The sequence below is a fragment of the Malassezia pachydermatis genome (genome assembly GCF_001278385.1).
Source record: "Malassezia pachydermatis strain CBS 1879 chromosome Unknown scaffold1, whole genome shotgun sequence".
NCBI lineage: Eukaryota > Fungi > Basidiomycota > Malasseziomycetes > Malasseziales > Malasseziaceae > Malassezia > Malassezia pachydermatis.
Window position 1 is genome coordinate 524,208 of NW_017253138.1, and position 21,467 is coordinate 545,674.

Here is a 21,467-nt window from a genome sequence, read left to right on the forward strand (position 1 = left end):
ATCGTCTGGAAGCGTTTCAAACCCAATCAATCTAACGCGTGGCTGAGCAAGTAGCATCGCAGTAGATGGATCCGTAGAATCGGGGACACAAAGCCGAACACAACCATGAACACAACCACCTTCCACAGCCACGTCATTTTCCAAAAATACTTCTATACCGACACGATCATCACGTTCAGGTGGGAAAAGAGAGGGTAATTGTGGTTTAGCTGGCAAAACATGCACCATATTGCCTGCAGATGGGGTGGACGAGGCCGGAAGTGATAGAGTTGATCGTGAGTTCGTTTGTTTAATAGGTGTGCATTGAATCAGAGGAGGCTGACCATGTGTAAATGCCGGAGACGAATCGGTATCACTTGGCGTCTCAACACGAAGTGTAGCACTTGCATGCTTAACATTATCCATTGTAGACCAGTCAACAATAGGTTTCGCTGGCAAGGGGTGCTGCATAACATACACAGGAGAAGGCTGCGAAGAAGTGTTCAACGCAGATTTGTTCTCGCGTAGTGGCATGCACGGTAGTTGCGCTTGTGATGCTTTCGATGTAATATCCTCACCAAATCTTCTCCGAACATTAGCACGACGACGGGACGTTTTGGCAGGGGGAATATTTTGCGATGTTGAGTCACAAGCCGGCACATCCGCATGGAAAGACTGATTAAGCTCGATCCCTAGACCCGACATAATCAGTCTTCGACAGAAAGATCAATATGTGATGATCTTGCGATGCGTGTTATTGTTTGGCAACTACAGTCCATATGCCAGGCGCCCTTAGGGTCTGTCCAGTTGCCGCCCAAAGCACCGTGTTTGGGAAGTAGGAGTAAACTCTAGTTTGTGCATAACACCTCCACATCTCGACGCGTTTGGCGTGGAACGGTATCCGTGCGTCTGAAGCAGAAAGACGAACCTGGTATTTCAGTTGCTTGGCAAAATGTCGCCATGAATATGCAGATTGCAGTCCCTAGGTATACAGAGAAGGAATACTCTACATAATTTCAGGAGCCCTTAGACTGGGGTCATGGTGATATTGTATGTAAGAGTAATATTGCTTAACAATAAAATTCTACGAGTTAAAAGCTGAAAAGAGTTCTTTAAAGCTTGGTCGAAGTGCCCGACATCGGAGGAGCAGAAATGTACGAGCCCTTAGCATCACGCTTGTCGCAGCGAGCAATACCATCCTCGTCACGGTAAACACCAAGCTCAATGAGCTTAGCGAACACCTTCGTGAAGTCGCTGAAGAAGAGGTCACGGTCAGCGGCGTACTTCTCGACCCACTCGCGGAACTTGGGGTCCTGAATCAGAGCGTAGTCAGTGGGGAGCATCATGAGGGGCTCATCGTCCTCATCCATACCCGGTGCACGGGCCGAGTACTGGAACGGACCGTCCCACTTGCGCGGCTCCCACTTAAGCTCTAGCAAGTGCTTGAAGTAGGTGTTCGAGAAGCGGGTCGGGTTCACGGCCCAAGGACCATCGAAGCCCGAGCGGTCGGAGTGGCAACGACCGAGACTGTGGGCACCCGACAGAGCAACAATCTCCTGGTCGTTGAAGCCCATACGGTAGAAGATGTGGCGGAGGTGGTCCTGGGCCTGAGCACCATCAGGGAGACGGCCACGCGGGGGCAGGAACTTCGTGTTAGTGAAGTCAGTGCGGCCCGGCTTCCATGGAATGTCAGGGCCGCCCATAGCCTTGATCGCAGTCACACCAGCCAGAGTCCAAAGGTCGGCATAAGTGATCCACGAGTGCTTCTCCTTGATGGGCTCAAGGAACTTACGAGCGTGCTCAAGACCAGCGTTGGCAGGGTCGGTACCCTCCTGCTCGTAGCGCATACCAGCACCGTTCGAGCCACCGGTGTTATCCTCCTTGCTGTAGGTACCCGACGAGTGCCAAGCAAGACGGACAATGACCGGACCAATCGAACCATCATCGTAGTCCTTGTTCTTAAGGATAGCCTCAATGTCCTTGCGGACAGAATCAAAGTCACCAAACTGAGCCATGGTAATGGGTGGTAGGAAGAGAAATTAACCCCGGGAGCTAGGACCTCTTTAGTACCTTCCGGCACAGGCACCCTATCACATCCGGCTGATTTACATTCGCGCATTCTCGAAGAATATTTCGGCCGAAAGCACGCAAGCGCTGGCGACGCACGTGATGACGCCCGTGCGCCGGGCTTCTGAGTTCGAGATGGGTGAGGAGCAGCGCTCCCGCGGATGCTCTCACGCACTTCCTCAGTGTTAAGACGATTGAAACAAACCGCTTCGATCTTGACTAAATCAAATACTATAATGACCTCTGCTCAGGATATCCAGACTCGCGTTGTTGGCGCTCCCAACACCCTTGAGTACCGCGTTTACCTCGAGTCGAAGAAGACTGGCCAGCCTCTGTCGCCTTTCCACGATGTGCCGCTGTATGCTGATGAAGCCAACGGTATTCTGAACTTTATCGTTGAGATTCCCCGCTGGACCAACGCCAAGGTGGAGATTAGCAAGGAGGATGCCTTCAACCCCTTCAAGCAGGACACCAAGAAGGGTAAGCTGCGCTTTGTGCGCAACTCGTTCCCGCACAAGGGCTACATTTGGAACTATGGTGCTTTCCCGCAGACCTGGGAGGACCCGTCGTTCTCGCACCCTGACACCAAGGCTAATGGTGACAACGACCCTCTCGATGTCGTTGAGATTGGTGAGCAGGTTGGCTACACTGGTCAGATCAAGCAGGTTAAGGTCCTCGGTGTGATGGCCCTGCTGGACGAGGGTGAGACTGACTGGAAGGTGATTGTGATTGACGTCAACGACCCGATCGCCTCGAAGCTCAACGATATTGAGGACGTTGAGAAGCACCTTCCGGGCTTGATCCGTGCGACCAACGAGTGGTTCCGTATTTACAAGATCCCTGACGGCAAGCCGGAGAACGAGTTCGCCTTCTCGGGTGAGGCCAAGAACCGTAACTACGCTACAGAGGTTATTCACGAGTGCCACGAGGCTTGGCGCCGTCTCATCACTGGCCAGGCCCAGGCTGGTGATATCCGTCTCGAGAACTCGACCGTGCAGGGTAGCAAGAACCTCGTCGCTGCCACTGACGCTGCGGCCACCTCGATTCCGGCTGCGAACCCGCAGCCCCCGGCGCCAATTGACCCGAGCATTGACAAGTGGTTCTACATTAGCTCGGCGACGAACTAAATGGGTAGCTCTTAGAGAAACTGCCCTCTTTGTCCGTTGATAGCTTCCATAATGTCAATTGAAAAGCATCTAAACGGATATGATTCCCAAGGATGAAAATTTCAAGGAAGAGAATTCGATCATATACTCACTACACGGATATGGACAATCATGCTGTGAGAGTTCGTTATATGACATAGAGACCAGAGCGTGGGTTTACTTTGATCCCTTCACTTATACGCGGTAGAGCGCACGCTTAGCCACACGTGCGATCACTTCAGGGGTAGGGAAAGCGCGGTCCTCCAAGTTGTGAGCGTACGGCGTCGGGACATCAGCACCTGTCACACGCTCCACTGGTGCATCGAGGTAGTCAAAGCCGTCCGTCTCCATGATCTGGGCGCAAATCTCGCTACCCAGGCCAAAGGCAGGGAAACCGCACTCCACCGTCACCAAGCGGTTGGTCTTCTTGAGACTTGCCAAAATCGTGTCAATGTCAAGAGGACGAATAGAGCGCAAGTTGATCACCTCAGCGCTGATGCCCTCTTCTTCCAGGAGCTTAGCAGCATTGAGCGAGTGGTCCACACCAATAGTATGCGACACAATGGTGATATCCTTACCAGGACGCTCGACCTTGGCCTTACCAATCTCAATAACAAAGTCTTCCGAAAGGGCCTCTTCCGATACAGGGAAGCTGTGGCCGTACAAAATTTCGTTCTCCAGGAATACAACAGGGTTCGGGTCACGAACAGCCGCCTTGAGGAGACCGCGCGCATCCTCAGCACTGTACGGACTCACAACCTTGAGACCAGGAATCTGACCGTACCAAGAAGCGTAGTCCTGCGAGTGCTGCGCAGCCACACCAGCAGCAGCACCGTTCGGGCCACGGAATACGATGGGGCAAGATACCATACCACCAGACATGTAGTGCGTCTTGGCAGCCGAGTTCACAATCTGGTCGATGGCCTGCATAGCAAAGTTGAAGGTCATGAACTCACAGATTGGGCGCAGACCAGCAAAAGCAGCGCCCACAGCCAGACCAGTGAAACCAGCCTCAGTAATGGGTGTGTCAATAATGCGGTCTTCACCAAACTTGTCAAGGAGACCCTTAGTTACTTTGTATGCGCCGTTGTAGCGAGCCACCTCCTCACCAAGGAGGAACACACGCGAGTCACGGTGAAGCTCTTCTTCCATGGCAGAGTTGAGCGCATCGCGAACCGTCATCTCTTGCGGGCCAGACTCCGAAGCCATAGTACGCACAGGCATGGTGAACGGAACACGAGTCAGCGCAGCTGGGCGCATGGCAGACGCCATAGCGCGAGAACGCAGCAAGCTAGCCTTCCAAGGTGCGGAAATCATCACGGTCCACTGGTAGCAATGGGGAGCTGTGAGAGAATTTCAGGTCCCGTCGGTTATTGCCCCCGTCCACGATCGGGCGCCTACGCCCAACAAACCCAAAAAATTCTCAATACCTAATAGGCCTTTCTGGGCATTTTCTATAATTGGATGTGGCCACGTCGTCACCGTTGGAAATCGGCCGCGTCACGGACATACGCACGAAGACAGTATGTATGCTTGTTGTAAGGCTAACAGCCTCAGTGGAAGAGCTTTCGTCATGCTCATCGGATTATGCTGCTAGCACATGGATCGCCTGGTTCCTATCGACCAAAGGGAATGAATACTTTTGCGAAGTAGATGAGGATTACATCCTTGATCGATTTAATCTGACTGGCTTGAATGCCGAGGTGCAACACTATATGTATGCGCTAGATCTTATTACCGATGCGCTAGATGAGCATATCAATGAAACGCATCGCGAGCAAATTGAGACGCAAGCACGCATTCTTTACGGTCTGATCCACGCTCGCTTCGTTGTGACCACACGAGGACTGGCGAAAATGGCGGAGAAGTACAAACGTGGTGATTTTGGTCGTTGTCCACGAGTCTTGTGCTACCAGCAGCCATTGCTCCCCATCGGTTTATCTGATATCCCCTTCCAAAGCCCTGTGCGCCTATTCTGTCCACGCTGTGAAGACTTGTATCGCCCAAAGAGCTCGCGTCATGGTGCTGTAGACGGCGCCTTTTTTGGATCCACATTCCCTCACATGCTCCTGATGGTATACCCCCATTTGATTCCTCCCAAAACTGTCAAGATGCCGGTCCCATCGCCTCTAGCCCCTAGACAGTATGGAGGTGTTTCCGCCGATGCTTTGCATGAACGTGCCAAGGCTCTAGAGAGAAAAACTGGAAACAGCTTATCCGCTGGTGAAGAGACTGACACAGGCACTGATATTGTGATGGATGAAGGAAGCCCTCATCAGCTACAGTTCGAGCGTGTAGTGCCCCGTATTTTTGGGTTCCCAGTCCATGAAACAAGCCGTCTGATGGCTTGGCAGGAACGCCAGCAAAAGGTATTAGCCGACAAAGTTTCCGACTTCCAGAAACGCAAAGCGCGCAAGGCTTAAAGCTTCCTAGGCTCGTCTCATAGTGCGTGTGTATAATGAATATTTAGGTCCATTAACAACTACGGAGTCCCATAGTAATAAAGGGGGGGTATGTTCATGAAGAAGTCGAATTCGACGATTCTGCCGTTTTGGAGGCAGGCGTAGGCGTAACAGCAAATTTAAGCTCAGGCACTTCGAGGCCCATTTGACGCATTTTGGCCACTGATGTAAGTCGCTGGTTTCAAGCATACATACCTTCTTCCTCACGTTGTTTCGAAATGTTCATCAGCACATCCCGGAATTGCAGATTGATGGAGATCTGGTTTGCATTTTCAAAGATGAGCTTGCTCCAGTTCGGGTTAAAGCGGCCAGCTTCACGAGCGATCTCGAAAGCTTCGGCACGTGCCTCGTTTTCTTTGGCCTCCAGCATCACCGCTGCATCGTCACCAAGGGAGCCACGGTCCAAGAGAGTCTGGAGAGCCTGCTTATCCATACGAAGCTCACTCATACGGCGCAATGCAGCTACAGCACGCGAAAGAAGCGAGGCCTGCAGTGTAACACGAGGAACAATCCATTCTTCAGAGTTAGCAGGCGCATCAGGATACACCTCTTGGATTTCTCCTAGCGCTTTGTATATAGCGCGATCAGCTTGCAGCTCTGAGTCTGCCGAGGAAGCGGCTTGAAACCTATCCAAACGCTTCTGGGTACGGCGACGGTACAGCTTTGAAAACAGAGAGAGAGAGGCAAATAGTGTCACGATGTACGCGATCGGAACGAAAATCGACAACGCCATAACGAATGATCACTCTGACAAGCCACAGAGGTCCGTGAGACTAGTGGATTATCCAATGGAGGTGTGTGAGGTTGATGCACGGTGGTGCATAAACGGGCAGGGCCCCAATTGGCCCAGGTTTAGGCCACAGCCTGCCACCATCTTGTCGCAAACCCGCTGTCGTTTCCCAAAGATTTCGGCAGGCGCTAGACCTTATACCAGAAGTTACAGGTTTCTAAAGCATACTTGTGACGCATTATGAAGGGCCTCAAAAAGGCTATGGTACGTTTTTTTTTAAATTAATCTCATGTTTAGGCCCTTTCACGATCCCGGCATTCAGACAGCCAGAATCGTAACAACAATGCCGCCAATGCGGCACCAGCTCCGCCAACGAAAGACACACCAACACGAAGCTTCCTTTCAGGCTCGGGTAGGAATCACAGCTCCTCTTCTTTTGGTATGTACAGGTTCTATGGCTCCGGCTAACGTCAGCGTCCAATGCGAGTTCAGCGTCCCGTGTATCATCGTCCTCGTCAACACATTCGCAATCCAGCAAAATAGGAACGAGCAACACTACAAGCGCATCATCCACAACTCCTATGCAGATGCCACGCCCTGCCGGAATGGGTGCACCAGTGCATGCATCGCCGAACAAGAGTGCTGTGCCATCCGCTGAGGGAACGCCTCGTCCTAGCGGATCTGTCACCCCTTCTACATCGGCCAGCTCCTTAGGTGGTGTATCAACAAGCTCAGGTACGACGCCTTCTATTGCACTGGCTCGTACACGTCAACCAGTCCAGCCTATGGTGGCACCGAAAGATACGATTCCCGTCGTACGAACGCCACCGAGAAAGCAGCGCAGCAGCCGCATTCAGCCATCGGACAACATGAACTTGGAAGCGCTTCCACCATTCTCCGATGTGATGCCATCGGAGCGTACTTCCTTGTTTGTGAAAAAACTCCGTCAATGCAGCGTCGTGTTTGATTTCACTGATGCAAGCCTCGAGTTGCCAGGGAAGCAGATTAAGGCACAAGCATTGCAGGAGATGCTGGAGTATATCACTACCCAGCGCGGTACGATTACGGAACCTATTTATCCCGAAATGGTAAACATGTTTGCATCGAACTTATTCCGGACGATTCCGCCACCTTCGAGTTCTCTGGGTGAAGCATTTGATCCTGAAGAAGATGAGCCAGTTTTAGAGCTAGCATGGCCTCACCTCCAACTTGTGTATGAGCTTTTCTTGCGCTTTGTCGAAAGCTCAGACCTGAATACCAGTGTGGCAAAGAAATTTATTGACCATTCATTTGTGTTGCACTTGCTAGACTTGTTCGACAGTGAAGATCCTCGGGAGCGTGACTTCTTGAAAACTACGTTACACCGAATCTACGGAAAGTTCTTAAATCTTCGTGCTTTTATTCGTCGCTCTATCAACAACGTGTTTTTCCAGTTTATTTATGAGACCGAAAGGCACAATGGTATTGCGGAACTACTCGAAATTCTTGGTTCAATTATCAACGGTTTTGCTTTGCCATTGAAAGAGGAACACAAGGTGTTCTTGTCGCGGGTTCTTCTCCCTCTCCATAAGGTGAAAAGCCTGGCTATGTACCATCCTCAGCTTGCGTACTGTGTTGTACAATTTATCGAAAAAGACAGTACCCTCACAGAAGAGGTGATGCTTGGCTTACTGCGCTTCTGGCCCAAGACCAATTCTCAAAAAGAAGTTATGTTCTTGAATGAAATTGAGGAAGTGTTGGATGTTATTGAACCCACAGACTTTGTCAAAATCCAAGTGCCATTTTTCCAGCAACTTGCTCGCTGTGTTGAAAGCCAACACTTCCAAGTGGCCGAACGCGCTCTTTATTTCTGGAATAATGAGTATATTGTCAACCTTATGGGTGATAACATTCAAGTTATTTTGCCCATTGTATTTGGGAGCTTGTATGAAACATCCAAGACGCATTGGAACCCTACTATTCACACGCTTGTATACAATGCCTTGAAGTTGTTCATGGAAATAAACCCAGCGTACTTTGACCTTGTGTCAAATGAGCATCAACACCAAGTTATGATGACCCAACAACGTGATCAAGAACGGGATCAAGCATGGCGGCGCCTTCGTGCGGATGCACTTCGGAATTCTAAGAAGCATGGCATGTCCCTTCCTCAATCAGCACAACCTTTGGATAGAAATCCAGCTTCTCGAGCAACAAAGCGCTCCCCTGGCGCCAAGGAGTCTGGCGCATTTGCCAGTATGCTTCCCTTGGCGAATTCGTTAGCTGGTTTAGCGCCACCTGCACTGAGCCTCGCATCATCATCAGGCGTTGTTCATGGTCTAGGACCTAGCGTTGATATTGTCAATCAAGACAATAGACCTGTATCCCCTGCCCATGATACCTCGTTCGGTGATGATCACGACCTATCACCAAACAGCACAGCTGGCACGTCGCATACAGGCGAGTTTGAAGATGCGGAACAAAGCATCTTGCATGACTTGGCAGACCATATTGTACCTTCCTATATCGAATAAGCGAGCCATGGCAAGTGTAGGGAGATGCGGTCTCTATAATAGGAATGAATAAATTATTATATGGTAGAAAAGGGTATAGCTTATTTCAAGGTGGTGTGCTGGCTTTTTCGATGGACTTGACAAGGTCCGTTAGGTGTGATTTGGCTTCTGTTGCTTCTTTCTCATAGAACTACTGAGTTAGGAGACGTACACACATACCGAGCTTTTCTTTTCGAGCATTTGTGTCTCTTCCATTGCCTGGTCGCGCTTGCGATAGGCCTCTGCTAAGACGTCGTCAAAGTCTTCGCGCATAAACCTGGATGCATAAGTATTTGAAAAACATACATTTTCCCCACTGCCTTGTATACACGGGTTTCATTGCCTAGGCCTTTCAGTTGCTCGATCGTAAGTTCCTGCATTTTAGCCTCGCGAATACGGTTGGACATTTGTGCGCGCACAATGCTGAGCTGTCGCTGTGACGACGACAAACGCATTTGTACAGAATTTAAGAGCTGTAGAGATATGAGTATTGCACAAATCACGTACCACAGGGATAGAATCTTCTTTTGCAGTTGCCATGATGACTATCGCTTGTCCACACGCGCCGTAGAGCGATGGATCACGAAGCCGCCCAGACGCGCGACGCTGCTTCGTGGCCAGATCCACGTGATTCAACAGGGCCTCCAGACACGCGCCTCCACGACGGTCGTACTCCTTGCATTGGCGATGTCGAAACGCACGGGGTCCAACGTTGTATTCGGTACGTGTACGAAAGGAAATCACTGATACGTGTAGTTGGGAATATACCCTATGACATTTCAGAAGAACAGCTCATTAAGGTTTTCTCTGAGGTGGGACGCGTAGTCGACTTCCGATTGGTAAATGACCGTGAACAAGGCAAATTTAAAGGCTATGGCTTTTGCGAATACGAGGGTAAGTGGCACGCGCGTTGATAACATGTTCTAGATGCGGAAACAGCAGCCTCAGCTGTGCGGAACTTGAACGAAGTAGAAGTCGGTGGACGGCCTCTTCGCTTGGACTTCGCTGATGCAGACCCTATGCAAGACAATGAGCGACGAGGCGATGGGCGGGGACGAACGCCTGTTGGTGCTCCTCCGCTGCCAGCTGGAACTATGCCTATGCCTGGCGTTTCATCAACAGATGCAATCACACAAACCATTGCATCACTTCCACCAAACCAACTCATGGATATTCTCACACAAATGAAGTCGCTAACCACGAGTGCACCAGAACAAGCGCGGCAACTCCTGGCTGCCAACCCACAACTGTCGTATGCTGTTTTCCATGCCATGCTAATGATGAATGTGGTAGATCCGACCGTGGTGCAACGTATTTTGCATGATACAACGGGAGGGCCAGGTATTCCTCCCACTCTAGCACACGCCCCTACCGCCGTCCCACCTGCTGCTCCTCCATCTCATGCAGCGCCAGCACAAACGCCAGCCTCTATGCCACCAATGCCATCGGCACCACCTCAGCTGGATGAGCAACAACGGGTATTGCTTCAGCAGGTGCTACAGCTTACACCGGAGCAAATCAATGCACTCCCCCCTGACCAAAAAGCCAGCATTTTGCAGCTGAAAGCACAATTTGGACAGTAAATATAGTGCATACGTCAATAGCTACAAACTAGCCTTTTCATTGGCGTCGGGTACAAAGGTCAAGGCGGGACGCATGACATCCAAACTCAGGGTCATAAGGTTGGTAGGAAGATGCTCCGATGTCCTTGTCACATGAGACATGATTTGCTCCGACACCTGATCAATGGAGGCACCAGCATCAATCCGCACCCAAGTGGCACCCGCATAACGCACAAGTGTTTCCACGTTGTAAAAGGCCTCGCGCACAAGTCTCTGGAACGCACGCTTTTCGTAGCGTTCCTCGCCGTAGGCAGCGCGCTTTGTAGCTGTAGCTTCATCCACATCCAAGAACAATGTCAGGTCAGGAATGGGTAGGCCGACATCCGGACTAATGCACCATTCGAGGTCAAGTCCCTGCCGTAAGTTTGCTGCTGTACATACCTTAGCACGCGAATAAGCGATGCCAGAGAAAGCATAACGATCGCATACCACATTCTGTCCCCGCCGTAAAGCGTTAAGTATGGATGTACTTCGCGTTAGCGATACATAGGCACGTACATAACTTCCCAACGGTTTGCAGAGAACAACAGGTGAATGGATTGATCATTCACATCTGATTGTTGCGTCAAGTATGAATTGATCATCGTGCCGATCGACGTGGTACGGTCAGGGAACTTGACAAGTTGTGCTTGCAACCGTTGGACAAGTCGTTCCACTTGAGTGGACTTGCCAGATCGATCAAGGCCTTCCACTACAATCAAAGCACCGCGGCGCACACCGACAGGTGTAGGTACAGCCGTGGTAGGTTTGCTAGTCTCCAAGGCGAGAGCGCTTGATTCGAGCCATTGCTGCGCCTTCTTCAGAAGAATATCATTGTACTCTCCACGGTAGTTATGATCAGCACCTTCGATGAGCTCAAGATGCACGGTGCCAGGTTGACGATATGGATGCGATGTTAGGACACTGACCATATCGCCAGCATCTACCACAGGCACCACCTCGTCAAGAGTACCATGCGCAATAAAACTGGAGTCAATTGCGTCATACGTACATGCGGATATGAGGAGGAATTTGCTGCACATATTGACGCGTTGGAAAACTGCACTGGGACTCATGATCGTCTGGATATATACGGTATTCCTTCATCACACCACGGACCTTGACATTGATGACAGCGTGACCATGACGTTCAAATTGAGGATTAAAAACAGCATCTTTGCGGCGCAGATTTTCCATGCGAATTCTGCCAGAACACAAAATCATACGGCGCGGAGGCCGATGACCCCGGTGCTTGGCACCCAAAGAGCAGTACTGAGACACATAGGCTGAGGTTACCACACAACCCTTAGAGTGGCCAACCATCAAATCGATGTGATATCCAAATCTTTTCGTAATGTAGTCAACCACATGACGAAGCATTTCAATGGAGCGCTGACACAATTAGCACAACAAGGCATGGTAAACGTACAGGGTAATCACCAGCTTTCCAATCTCCAGGAGATTCACCTTCGCCACTGCAAATGAGATTGTCCGCGTACATACACCATATCCCATCGGAAGGAGTCCATGCCTACCATCCCTGTCATAGGGCGAAAGAAAAGCGCGTTCTTGTGCGAGAGAAGACCATGTGTAAAGATGGCCAGTGGCTTGCCTTCGCATGAGCCATTGGCAGGCAGAGACGCCTCTTCAGGTTGACCATACACGCGCAAGACACCATGGATACCATGTCCTTGTGCAGCTGCTTCCTCGGTACTCCCAGGTACGGGTATCACGATCTTGTACTCGTGCATGACGTGCAAACTACGCGTGACGACGCGCGTCGAAGCCAACATGGCACCGCATCCCTATGTATCACGTGCATGCATGCAGGCCGATTCGACACTGTCTCCTTCTCACTGCCAAGTCGACATGGGCCGAAAAGCAGAGGTGCAGCGCATAGCGCTAGAGCGCCTGATGGGTCCAGAGAGTATGTACATTGTATTTAACATGCAGTGATGGGCTCGGCTGAAAAAGACGTGCATTTCACGGATCCCAAAGTATGCCGCAACTTTCTGTGTGGCACGTGTCCGCACGACCTCTTTAGCAATACGGTATGTCTCGTGTGCACGCTCATTCCCTAGAAAATGGACTTGGGACCTTGTCCACGCTCCCATTTACCGAGATACAAGGAGCTATATGATGCTGCGCTGGAACGTGGCGAGGTCTTCCCTCAGATCGTATCTGAGTTCCAACGAAATATTCATATGTTTGTCACGGATATTGATCGAAAAATAGCAGCAAACAAGCGCCGCTTGGCCCAAACACCTGAAGAAATGGAACGATTCAATGCTATGATGCGTGATATCAACGAGGTGGAAGAGGCCATCATAGCAGCAACCACAGAGATGGAGTCGCTTGGTGAGCAAGGACGTGTGGAAGAGTCATTAAAAGAATTGGAAAAGGTTGAAGCATTGAAATCAGAACGTGCTGAAAAAGAAAAGGAGCTTCAGACGCTGCAAGAGAATAGTGGTGCAAGTGGACATCAGAAGCTGCGTGTGTGTGATATTTGTGGTGCCTATTTGAGTATCCTTGACTCGGATCGACGATTGGCTGACCATTTCAGCGGCAAGATGCATATGGGTTATCAAAGGCTTCGTGAACTGAATGCTGGGTTTGATAAAGACCACTTGACTTCCTCGGCTGCTCCTATAGACGACTCGCGCTGGGGATCGACTTCGCGTGAACGGCGACGAAGCCGATCGCCTCCAGCGGCCCGATCATAGTTTTTGCATGTGGAGTAAATCGGTCCGCGCGCCTTTCTCTCCCTCGAACGGACCACCGCGACGATATAAAGCGTATGAGCTCATATTGGCGAAATGTAATAAAGGGTGTGCAAGCACAACTACATGAGCACAGTGCTTCTTCCCCGCAGCAACCTCAATCATCTGAGCTTGAAATACATGCGTCTGTGGACGTGCCAACAGAGCCGCGGCCGTTTCCCCAGGTGACAGATCAGCAATTGGCAGCCATATTTGGCCAGGGTGGCAATGTGGATGGGCCATCCCTGGTTCGCACTGCTCTTTCCGAGATGGAACGTATGTATTGTTGAAACTCATAATAAAGTGTCATACAACTTGGATCACGGCGCTGTGATTGGCAAGAGCGATGTGAACCGGGGTTACTGGGCACTGGCTCAATTGCTAACACAGGTCAAAGTTGTGCAGAATACTCCGGCTGCGCAAGCATCTGATACAGCTCTTTTGGCAGAAGAATCGCAGACAATGACACATTCTGCATCTAGAGTCGGTATGCCTCATCGACCGTTTGAAATGCACGATGTCTATGCGGCCATTGAAAGAAAAGACGTGGAGAAGATCATGCTGATTCGAGACAGCGCTTTTGAACTCTTGCTAGGCGTGGAAGAAGGAGTTCCATGGTCAGGCAAATCGCATACACCTCTAGATTATGCCATTTCTTTGGGCCCAGCGTACAACCGTGTATGCCTCTTTCTAGTAGGAGCCATGTCACGGTACGTCAATCACCTACCAGATGATGAACCACCCTCCCCGGCCCAAATTGAAATTCTGCGGCGCGTGCGCGCAAACTTGAAGTTGGGCATTGATCACAGTCTTTTCAAAGAAGAGACTTCGTTGGTATCAAGCTACTTACAAGTGCTGGTCATGTCGGAAGGCATGGAATGGCTTCGCCACACAGTGCATAACGTTGCATATGAATTGGAGGCTTGGGCAGGTCACGAACTGCCGCCGGACGGTGTGATTCCTGATCCACTTCGTGTAGCTCAGGATGCTATTGCTTCCTTTTTGACATTGCATCTGCGACTTCGACGAGAAACAGAACGTGTGGTTGTCGCAAGTGTAGACGATTATGTGGCCAATGCCACAGGAGACCTGATTTTGCTGGCATTATGGTCAAAGATTCCCCACGAAGAGGACTTACCTTTGCATGCCTTTGCCCGTGATGATCGGTGTACTGAACTGTTCTGCGAAATGGTCGTAGGTACATCTCTTCCGAAGCAACCTGCTGGCCGTACGGCCAAATTGTGGCGCACAGCTCAGCACATCGTTGATCGGCTCGACGAGGGCATGCACCGTCGCAACGCTAAAGAACGGTTATCATTACTTTCCAGCATCTTAAAATAAGCATAGCCTACTCAAATTATATACAGTGATAGTATCGACAGCAAGATTCGATGAGTTCCTCGCGGTAGCGAAGAAAATCAGCACGTGTCTTTTCTAGAACATGGGAATAGATGGTATCATCAATGGATTTAATCCGCACAAGGAATGTAGCCGACACGGGTCGGTGATCTGACAGCGTGGCGTCCCAGCGTCGATAAGAGGTGCATTGAACCATAGAAGGGATATAGCCATGGTACAAAATACGATCGCAGTAGGCTGGGACACGTGCTTTGTCAGATGTATCGTAGACATTGCTGAATCGGTTGAACTTGTACGTGGGCGCAAACTGGATCGGAGCTTCCTGGAAAAGACGCAGACGGAAGGCAGGATTGTTCCGTATTTCGTCATGCAACTGATCAACGGCGACAAGATCGGAAAAGCGCTTCTGTTCAATAAGCGAGAGCACCAATTCGCGACGCATATTCAAGCGATAGTTAAAATCGCCGGCCATAAGGCAGAGCTCGTGATCGAGAATAAGCAAACCGTCGCCACCGTGGGCAAAGGCTGGGTCATTTGCCAGAGGTTGCGCCGTAGATGTGGACTGCAAAATGGTAGCCACATCCATATTTCGCTGGCGGACCTTGCGTTGACCCGCAGCCAGGTGACAATTGATGAAACAAAAGCTTGAATCATCAATCAAAAAGCGAGATATAATCGCACCCTTATTACCATATCGACCACCTAAACCTGTCTTGACGGTATAGGAATGTACTTCACGAATCCGTGGCACTAAACTAGAACGTACAAAAATGCACGTAAACAAACCAATCATGTTTTCAGTTACCACAACAGAGAACGGCGTTTCGGGCATGACAAGACGGACATACGAAATCAATTTTTCAAGCCATGCACGATAATGGCTGGGCATGCGCTCGCGTTCTTCAGTTTCTTTGCCTGCTTTTTTCTTGTTGTGTCCCATAATGAACCGTTTGGCTGTCATGCGCTTGTCCTCCAAATCAATAAGTTCTTGGAACGCAAAAACAATCACATCGGGCGTAAGCATTACACTCTTGCCATCTTGCGTGGTTTGAGAAGCACAAGAAGAACGCAATATGCGCTGAAACAGGCCCATATTATCCACTAGACCAAAAATATCCTCAGGAGATGCGGCCGCCAAATTGTACGTCATGGACAGTACTCGTAAGGAATGAGACTTGGAATAAATCTCAGCAGAGCGACTCACTTCATTGCTAAGCCAGTCGGAGGTCAAAGTGGCATCCCAAAACTTGGCATAGTTGTCTTCACCCACAGTGCATACCACAGGTTCATCAGCAATGTACTGCTGCCCGTAGCCATCAAACAAGACATGAGTCACCGTGCCTCGATGACCTGGCCAAAGCTTAACAATATCACGCAACGATTCACCAGGGATGTTGACTTTCATCTTGCCACTTCGCGAACCAGTCCAAAGAGCATTAAATACGCCAGTCATAGACACAATCGGCTCGCTGTGAACGGGGACCTGGTCCACACACTGACCTTGTGTTGTCCACACAGAAATATGGCCAGAATCATGGCCAAAGTAGACATGGTTGGGCGTTGACGGGATAAATGCAGAACAAGTAACACCACCTAGACCGTTTATATCCGTCAGCACATATTCGCCAGGTCGAAGCATCATATTGAAAGGGCGTTTGTCGGTTAAAGGGCTGTAGCAGCGCACATACAACGTCTTTTGCGGTTGTCTCCCGGGCATACGAGGTGCAAGAGCTACCGTGCATACCCATAGAAGAGCACCAGCAAGAGACACGTGAGATTGCTTTGGTAAATCAATGCGCATCATCTCTGGCGTAGAGGTTATGAGGCAATGTGGTTCAGTTCGATTCGACCACAAGGACACTTTACCACTATCATCAACGCATATAATTGAATGACCCAACCGTTCCAATAAGATAATAGGAGATTTGTGCACATGGACACGGACATGTGTAACCTGGCCTTTAGCGGTATCGATTTGGCCAATATGACCTTGATAAGTTCCATACCAGACAAAGCGCCCTTCAGGATATACTTGCCCATCCACAATAATAGGTGGGCAAAATGTAAGGGATAATGCTCGAATGTCGCGCGACGTAGCTGATGGGTGTTGTGGTGTTCCCAGCAAGGCATGGTGCTGCAAAGCTTGTGGTATAATGCGCTCTGTACTTGGATCTGACACAGTTTTATCAAACTGAGCACCTGGGCGAACCTGCAGTACACGGATCTTGTCGTGCGTTACCACAGCAATTTGATCGCGGAAAATAGTGGCGGCAGAAATAGAAGCATTAAAAGGCACATGCCGTGGAGGATCCAACACAGGAGGAGCACGGTTCACATGAGTAAGGTCAGGCAGATTTGTAGCTGTCATGGGTATTTCTTCTTCTTCTTCCTCCTCCTCATCACTGCTCATAATTGATGGGACCGTCTGTGTGTCCGACAGATCTTTTGATTCAGTGCCTTGACGTACAGGTGGGGGTGGCGGCGCGGGCATCGGAGCAGAATTTGGACCCATAGTGCTATCACTACCCACAGAGAGGGATTGAAGCCGTGAAGAGACGTCAGATAAGTTGCCCGAGGCATTCATATTTGATTGTCGAATGGGAATGGGCTCTGTCGTAGAGGGTCCCACTGGTAGTGGTTGTGGGTGTACAGCTTGGGGCGGCATAGACATAGATGCAGGAGTAGGTGTTGATGCATAAACTGACGTACTCGGAGGAGGATAGGTAGGCGTAGGGCTAGGCCTCAACGAATTCGCAGTAAAGGTCTGGACTGAATTTGGTGAGTGTGACATATAACCGCCTTCTACACCCGTCAATCTTGAACCTTGATTGGGTTGCAACGCAAAGTAGCCCATCCCTTGAGCCTCTTGCAAGGCATACGACGAGGGGGGTGCACCTAAAGTCATGGACCGTGGCGTAGATGGATATACAGGCGTAGAAAACCCTGTCTTCTTGTAAGGTGCCATATCGCTTTGTCCTCGGACTAGCGGTGGTGGCAGTGCCTGCGACTCCTTAATAGGTACTGTCGATGAAGAAGGCACAGCCATCGATTGAGCTGACGAAGGCACAGTGGCTGAAGGCGATACAGGCGCATTTCCGGTCATTGAAGACGATAAAATTGGTGGTTGGAGTGTAGATGACCGTATCGATTGTGGAAACGATTCATTCTGTACCAGAGGTGGGTCCCCTGGTGGCGCAGGACGCCATGATGACATCGTAGTGAACGTTGCTAAATGAACCGATGGGGCTGTGACACGCTGTGTGCCGATCTATGCCTTTCCTCCATCCGCGGCACGACCAGCTTGGCGATGTAGCCACGTGGCAAAATTCGCCAAGTACGATGCATTGGCTGGCTGTCCAACACGATTGATTACCTCAACTGCCAAGAATACTACGCCTCTCAGTGGACGCCAGTGTGTGTAAAAAATGGCAACACTCTTGCTCTTTGGACAGCATGAGGACGACCTGCCATTGTCCCCTGACTTGAATGATACAGGAGCGGATGACTTGATTCCCGAGCAAATTCCTTCGATTCTCGGCCAACGTGCTTGTATTGTATATGCGAGTGCACCCACAGTTGAGCCGCGAACAACTATCGAAACCTTGTCTCACTTGGATGATCAGCCGAAGAAAAGAGGCGTGTATCAAGAACTCGGAATAACGTACTATCCTATCTACCTTACTCTTGATATGACGAGTGGATGCGGCGGCAAAATTTGGCCGGCAGCTGAAGTACTTGGTGCGTATATCGCGTCCATGCCCTCGCGGTATGCACCAGACGCCTCGGATTTGGCCTTGACACAACATCCATGGCGTGGGAAGACAATTGTGGAACTAGGCAGTGGTACAGGGCTGATTGGCTTTCTCGTGGCTAAATTGGGTGTGGGATGCACGACATGGATCACGGATCAGATTCCTATGCTGCCCTTGATGGAAGAGAATGCTGCCCTCAACCCCGATATGGTAGATCCATGTCACGTTGCGGAGCTCAATTGGGGTGAACCTGTCCCTGCTGACGTCCCTGCCAAGCCTGATGTAATTTTGATGGCGGACTGCGTGTACCGTGAAGAGGCTTTCCAGCCTTTGGTTGATACCCTTTGCATGATGGCCACGGCGACGACAGAGATCTTGTTTTGCTATCACAAGCGGCGACGTGCAGACAAGCGTTTCTTTGGTTTGTTGAAGAAACACTTCCACTATGACAATGTCAGCGATGACAACGAAGTGCGTCGAAAAGCCTACCAAACTAGTGGCACATTCCTTATGCGGTTTACCAAGCGCTAAGCCACCTATCTACTTAGTCTATTTCACCCGCTGCCTGAGCGGCCAAGTAGTCTGCATGCAACTTTCCTTGACGCTCATATTCCTTTTCAATGTTCTTTCGTCGCTTCTTTCCGAGCGCTTCGCCGTCCTTGTCGTGCGTCGGCAAACCCTGCTCGTCCCATTGACTGTATTCGGATGTGTGTGGCGCACGGAACAATTCACTAGGCGGGATGCGGCCTCGCTCTAGCTGCTCACGTCGTTTGGCCTTGGCCGCAGCAGCAGCAGCAGCCTTGCGTTCCGCCTTCTCGGCTGCCATGCGTTCCTTTTCCGCACGCTGCGCTTGTAGCTGCTCTGCCGGAACGAACTTGAACAGGGCCTGACCATCTTCCTGGTCCTCCAGCGCTACACCCAAATCGACCAATTCCACATCACGAATCGCATCAGCTAGCTTGAGCAAATCTCCAGCGGAAGCCTGCGAGCGAGCCAGTTGACGCACGCGATCGCGGAACGACGAGAGGACACGCACAAATGGCGCAGCAATTTCATCGCGGCTCATGGTATCCATGCCCGACGAAGACGCTGTACCCCATGTCAGGTCACCGTCATTCGAAGGACCTTCGCCCAAACCCAGCATACGCAACATCGACGCGACATACTGCGCAACATCCACCAGCACGCTCACATTAATCGATTCGCGTGAGGTGCCACGCTCGTAGACATTCGCACGCGAAACGAGTTGTAGAAGGAGATCCATGCCTTTCGGTGTATCAAAGTTGTCACACATTGCAGCACGGAACGCGTACTGGGTGTCATGCAGCGCAGCCATAAGCTCTTTCTCCTGTGTGCCAAAGTGGTGCTGACCATCGCTAAAGGCAGGGCCCTTAGCACGGAACTCACGCTCCACCGCTACTACAGCGGCAAAGAATTTGTTCAGTGTAGATTCCGCTGCACGCACTTCAGCCATACTCGACTCACGGAAATCCAACTTCACGTGCCACGGATGCATGAGGAACGCCATACGCAGCTGGCGAGCCGAGTACCGCGAAAGCGCCTCATCAATGCTGATGAAATTCTTCAAACTCTTACTCATCTTTAGACCTTCAATATGCAGATGACCTGTATGCAAAAAGTAATTGATCCACTGTGTGCATCCATGATAAGCTTCACTTTGCGCCAATTCATTGTCATGATGAGGGAATGTCAAGTCAATACCACCTGAATGGATATCAATTTGCGATCCTAGCACCTCCGACGCCATGACACTGCACTCAATGTGCCAGCCGGGACGGCCAGGACCCCATGGCGAAGGCCATGACGGCTCACCGGGCTTAGCTCGCTTCCACAGCGCAAAATCAGCTGCGCTCCGTTTGCCCTTGGCGGCCAGCGCACCTTCGCCTTCCTCAAGTAGTTCTCGGTTGCCCTTGCTCCACGGCGCGAGTTTCGCATACGAATGTGTGCCAGCTTCGCACACGCCACCGTCAAAGGTCGATGTGGCAAACCATACGTTCTTGCTTTCGTTCGAAGCATCGTCGACGTATGCAAATCCATTATCGATAATACGCTGGATGAAAGCGACAATCTCAGGAACATATTCACTGACGCGCGTCAGCATTGATGGCGGCTCGACATGCAAGCGGCGCATATCCTCAAAGAACGAAGCCTCCCAATACGCAGCGAGCTTGCGGAAGATGGCTGGATCGCTGACCGTGTGTGCCAGCGTGGCATCGAGGTGGGCACTAAGAATGTCCACAGACGCATCAATCAAGGATTGTGCCTGCTCGCTAGAGGTATCGCCCGTGCCAAGGGCCATGGCGGCAGCAATCTGAGCATCGCGCGAGGTTTGCAGTGTTTTGAACCACATACTAAACTTGGGCACACGCTGCGAGACATCTGCACGCCACGTTTCATCCTGCGCCATGCGTGACACTTGCTCCCAACCACCCTCGCCAGCTCTTTCCCTCTCGGCAAGCTCCGGGTTCTTAGCTGCTTCCAAAGGCGGGGCCGGCGGTGCTAGTGGAAGTAGAGTATCGCGGAAGAAGTTGGCCCAGGCAGACTGTACATCATCCAGGAGTGCCTTGGTCAAATGCGGGTGCTGAGCACGATACTGTTCAACAAGGTACTGCTGACGGGCACGCATAATGATCTTGTCATCAATGTCGGTCACATTCATGACAAACTGAATATCGTAGCCAAGGTAGTCGCGCATAATACGACGGATGATATCCTGTGTCACATAGTTACGCGCATGACCCATATGACTTGCATCGTACACAGTCGGACCACAGTTGTACCACGTCACTAGACGACCACGCTGCGGCACAAACAGTTCCTTGTTTCGTGTGAAGCTGTTGTATACACGCAGTTCAGGCGCAGGCTCACGCGGCTCTGGCGTCTTCCATACATTTGAAGTACTGCCTGATGACATGGCTCGAACAAATCCTACACGTAGCCACCGAGTTGCTGTCGCTCCTCGAGCAATGGCCATGCGACAGCGCCAAGGAAGAGTGCGCGGTCGGTGCTACGACACTCTGCAACGCGTGCAGTGCTTACTTAATCAGGCTGGAGGGCCAGC

General features: G+C 50.8%; 14 protein-coding genes across 14 annotated transcripts; 7 read left to right on the forward strand and 7 right to left on the reverse strand.

Moving 5' to 3' along the window:
• Window positions 1-1,091: 1,091 nt before the first annotated feature.
• Window positions 1,092-1,994, reverse strand: Malapachy_3199 (cytochrome c; the record flags this gene model as incomplete). The annotated part of the gene is made up of 1 exon (XM_018137676.1): window positions 1,092-1,994. One exon carries the CDS (start codon window positions 1,992-1,994, stop codon window positions 1,092-1,094), a length of 903 nt encoding a protein of 300 aa, XP_017993716.1.
• Window positions 1,995-2,282: 288 nt separating this feature from the next.
• Malapachy_3186 (inorganic diphosphatase) lies at window positions 2,283-3,173 on the forward strand (the record flags this gene model as incomplete). Its single annotated transcript, XM_018137663.1, has 1 exon — window positions 2,283-3,173. The coding sequence occupies one exon, from the start codon at window positions 2,283-2,285 to the stop codon at window positions 3,171-3,173; it is 891 nt and encodes a 296-aa protein (XP_017993770.1).
• Window positions 3,174-3,386: 213 nt separating this feature from the next.
• On the reverse strand, window positions 3,387-4,463 carry Malapachy_3197 (thiamin diphosphate-binding protein; the record flags this gene model as incomplete). Its single annotated transcript, XM_018137674.1, has 1 exon — window positions 3,387-4,463. The coding sequence occupies one exon, from the start codon at window positions 4,461-4,463 to the stop codon at window positions 3,387-3,389; it is 1,077 nt and encodes a 358-aa protein (XP_017993722.1).
• A 257-nt stretch (window positions 4,464-4,720) lies between these two features.
• Malapachy_3183 (casein kinase ii beta subunit (regulator of circadian clock protein frq)) lies at window positions 4,721-5,614 on the forward strand (the record flags this gene model as incomplete). The annotated part of the gene is made up of 1 exon (XM_018137660.1): window positions 4,721-5,614. The coding sequence occupies one exon, from the start codon at window positions 4,721-4,723 to the stop codon at window positions 5,612-5,614; it is 894 nt and encodes a 297-aa protein (XP_017993765.1).
• Window positions 5,615-5,708: 94 nt separating this feature from the next.
• Window positions 5,709-6,386, reverse strand: Malapachy_3231 (hypothetical protein; the record flags this gene model as incomplete). The annotated part of the gene is made up of 2 exons (XM_018137708.1): window positions 5,709-5,815; window positions 5,849-6,386. 2 exons carry the CDS (start codon window positions 6,384-6,386, stop codon window positions 5,709-5,711), a joined length of 645 nt encoding a protein of 214 aa, XP_017993838.1.
• Window positions 6,387-6,623: 237 nt separating this feature from the next.
• Window positions 6,624-8,896, forward strand: Malapachy_3187 (protein phosphatase 2a regulatory b subunit; the record flags this gene model as incomplete). The annotated part of the gene is made up of 3 exons (XM_018137664.1): window positions 6,624-6,647; window positions 6,681-6,822; window positions 6,858-8,896. The coding sequence occupies 3 exons, from the start codon at window positions 6,624-6,626 to the stop codon at window positions 8,894-8,896; spliced, it is 2,205 nt and encodes a 734-aa protein (XP_017993769.1).
• Window positions 8,897-8,981: 85 nt separating this feature from the next.
• On the reverse strand, window positions 8,982-9,454 carry Malapachy_3233 (prefoldin subunit 1; the record flags this gene model as incomplete). The annotated part of the gene is made up of 4 exons (XM_018137710.1): window positions 8,982-9,065; window positions 9,095-9,191; window positions 9,221-9,387; window positions 9,422-9,454. The coding sequence occupies 4 exons, from the start codon at window positions 9,452-9,454 to the stop codon at window positions 8,982-8,984; spliced, it is 381 nt and encodes a 126-aa protein (XP_017993836.1).
• Window positions 9,455-9,601: 147 nt separating this feature from the next.
• Malapachy_3224 (rna-binding protein) lies at window positions 9,602-10,497 on the forward strand (the record flags this gene model as incomplete). Its single annotated transcript, XM_018137701.1, has 3 exons — window positions 9,602-9,635; window positions 9,671-9,808; window positions 9,842-10,497. 3 exons carry the CDS (start codon window positions 9,602-9,604, stop codon window positions 10,495-10,497), a joined length of 828 nt encoding a protein of 275 aa, XP_017993771.1.
• Window positions 10,498-10,518: 21 nt separating this feature from the next.
• Window positions 10,519-12,266, reverse strand: Malapachy_3205 (thymidylate kinase; the record flags this gene model as incomplete). The annotated part of the gene is made up of 6 exons (XM_018137682.1): window positions 10,519-10,890; window positions 10,918-11,005; window positions 11,035-11,502; window positions 11,528-11,907; window positions 11,945-11,990; window positions 12,019-12,266. The coding sequence occupies 6 exons, from the start codon at window positions 12,264-12,266 to the stop codon at window positions 10,519-10,521; spliced, it is 1,602 nt and encodes a 533-aa protein (XP_017993688.1).
• A 118-nt stretch (window positions 12,267-12,384) lies between these two features.
• Malapachy_3184 (small nuclear ribonucleoprotein) lies at window positions 12,385-13,238 on the forward strand (the record flags this gene model as incomplete). The annotated part of the gene is made up of 3 exons (XM_018137661.1): window positions 12,385-12,442; window positions 12,469-12,566; window positions 12,597-13,238. 3 exons carry the CDS (start codon window positions 12,385-12,387, stop codon window positions 13,236-13,238), a joined length of 798 nt encoding a protein of 265 aa, XP_017993768.1.
• Window positions 13,239-13,543: 305 nt separating this feature from the next.
• On the forward strand, window positions 13,544-14,615 carry Malapachy_3221 (hypothetical protein; the record flags this gene model as incomplete). Its single annotated transcript, XM_018137698.1, has 2 exons — window positions 13,544-13,550; window positions 13,579-14,615. The coding sequence occupies 2 exons, from the start codon at window positions 13,544-13,546 to the stop codon at window positions 14,613-14,615; spliced, it is 1,044 nt and encodes a 347-aa protein (XP_017993776.1).
• A 16-nt stretch (window positions 14,616-14,631) lies between these two features.
• Window positions 14,632-17,736, reverse strand: Malapachy_3209 (dnase i-like protein; the record flags this gene model as incomplete). The annotated part of the gene is made up of 1 exon (XM_018137686.1): window positions 14,632-17,736. The coding sequence occupies one exon, from the start codon at window positions 17,734-17,736 to the stop codon at window positions 14,632-14,634; it is 3,105 nt and encodes a 1,034-aa protein (XP_017993679.1).
• A 652-nt stretch (window positions 17,737-18,388) lies between these two features.
• Window positions 18,389-18,916, forward strand: Malapachy_3189 (hypothetical protein; the record flags this gene model as incomplete). The annotated part of the gene is made up of 1 exon (XM_018137666.1): window positions 18,389-18,916. One exon carries the CDS (start codon window positions 18,389-18,391, stop codon window positions 18,914-18,916), a length of 528 nt encoding a protein of 175 aa, XP_017993761.1.
• A 13-nt stretch (window positions 18,917-18,929) lies between these two features.
• On the reverse strand, window positions 18,930-21,320 carry Malapachy_3198 (cysteinyl-trna synthetase; the record flags this gene model as incomplete). Its single annotated transcript, XM_018137675.1, has 1 exon — window positions 18,930-21,320. One exon carries the CDS (start codon window positions 21,318-21,320, stop codon window positions 18,930-18,932), a length of 2,391 nt encoding a protein of 796 aa, XP_017993715.1.
• Window positions 21,321-21,467: the final 147 nt, after the last annotated feature.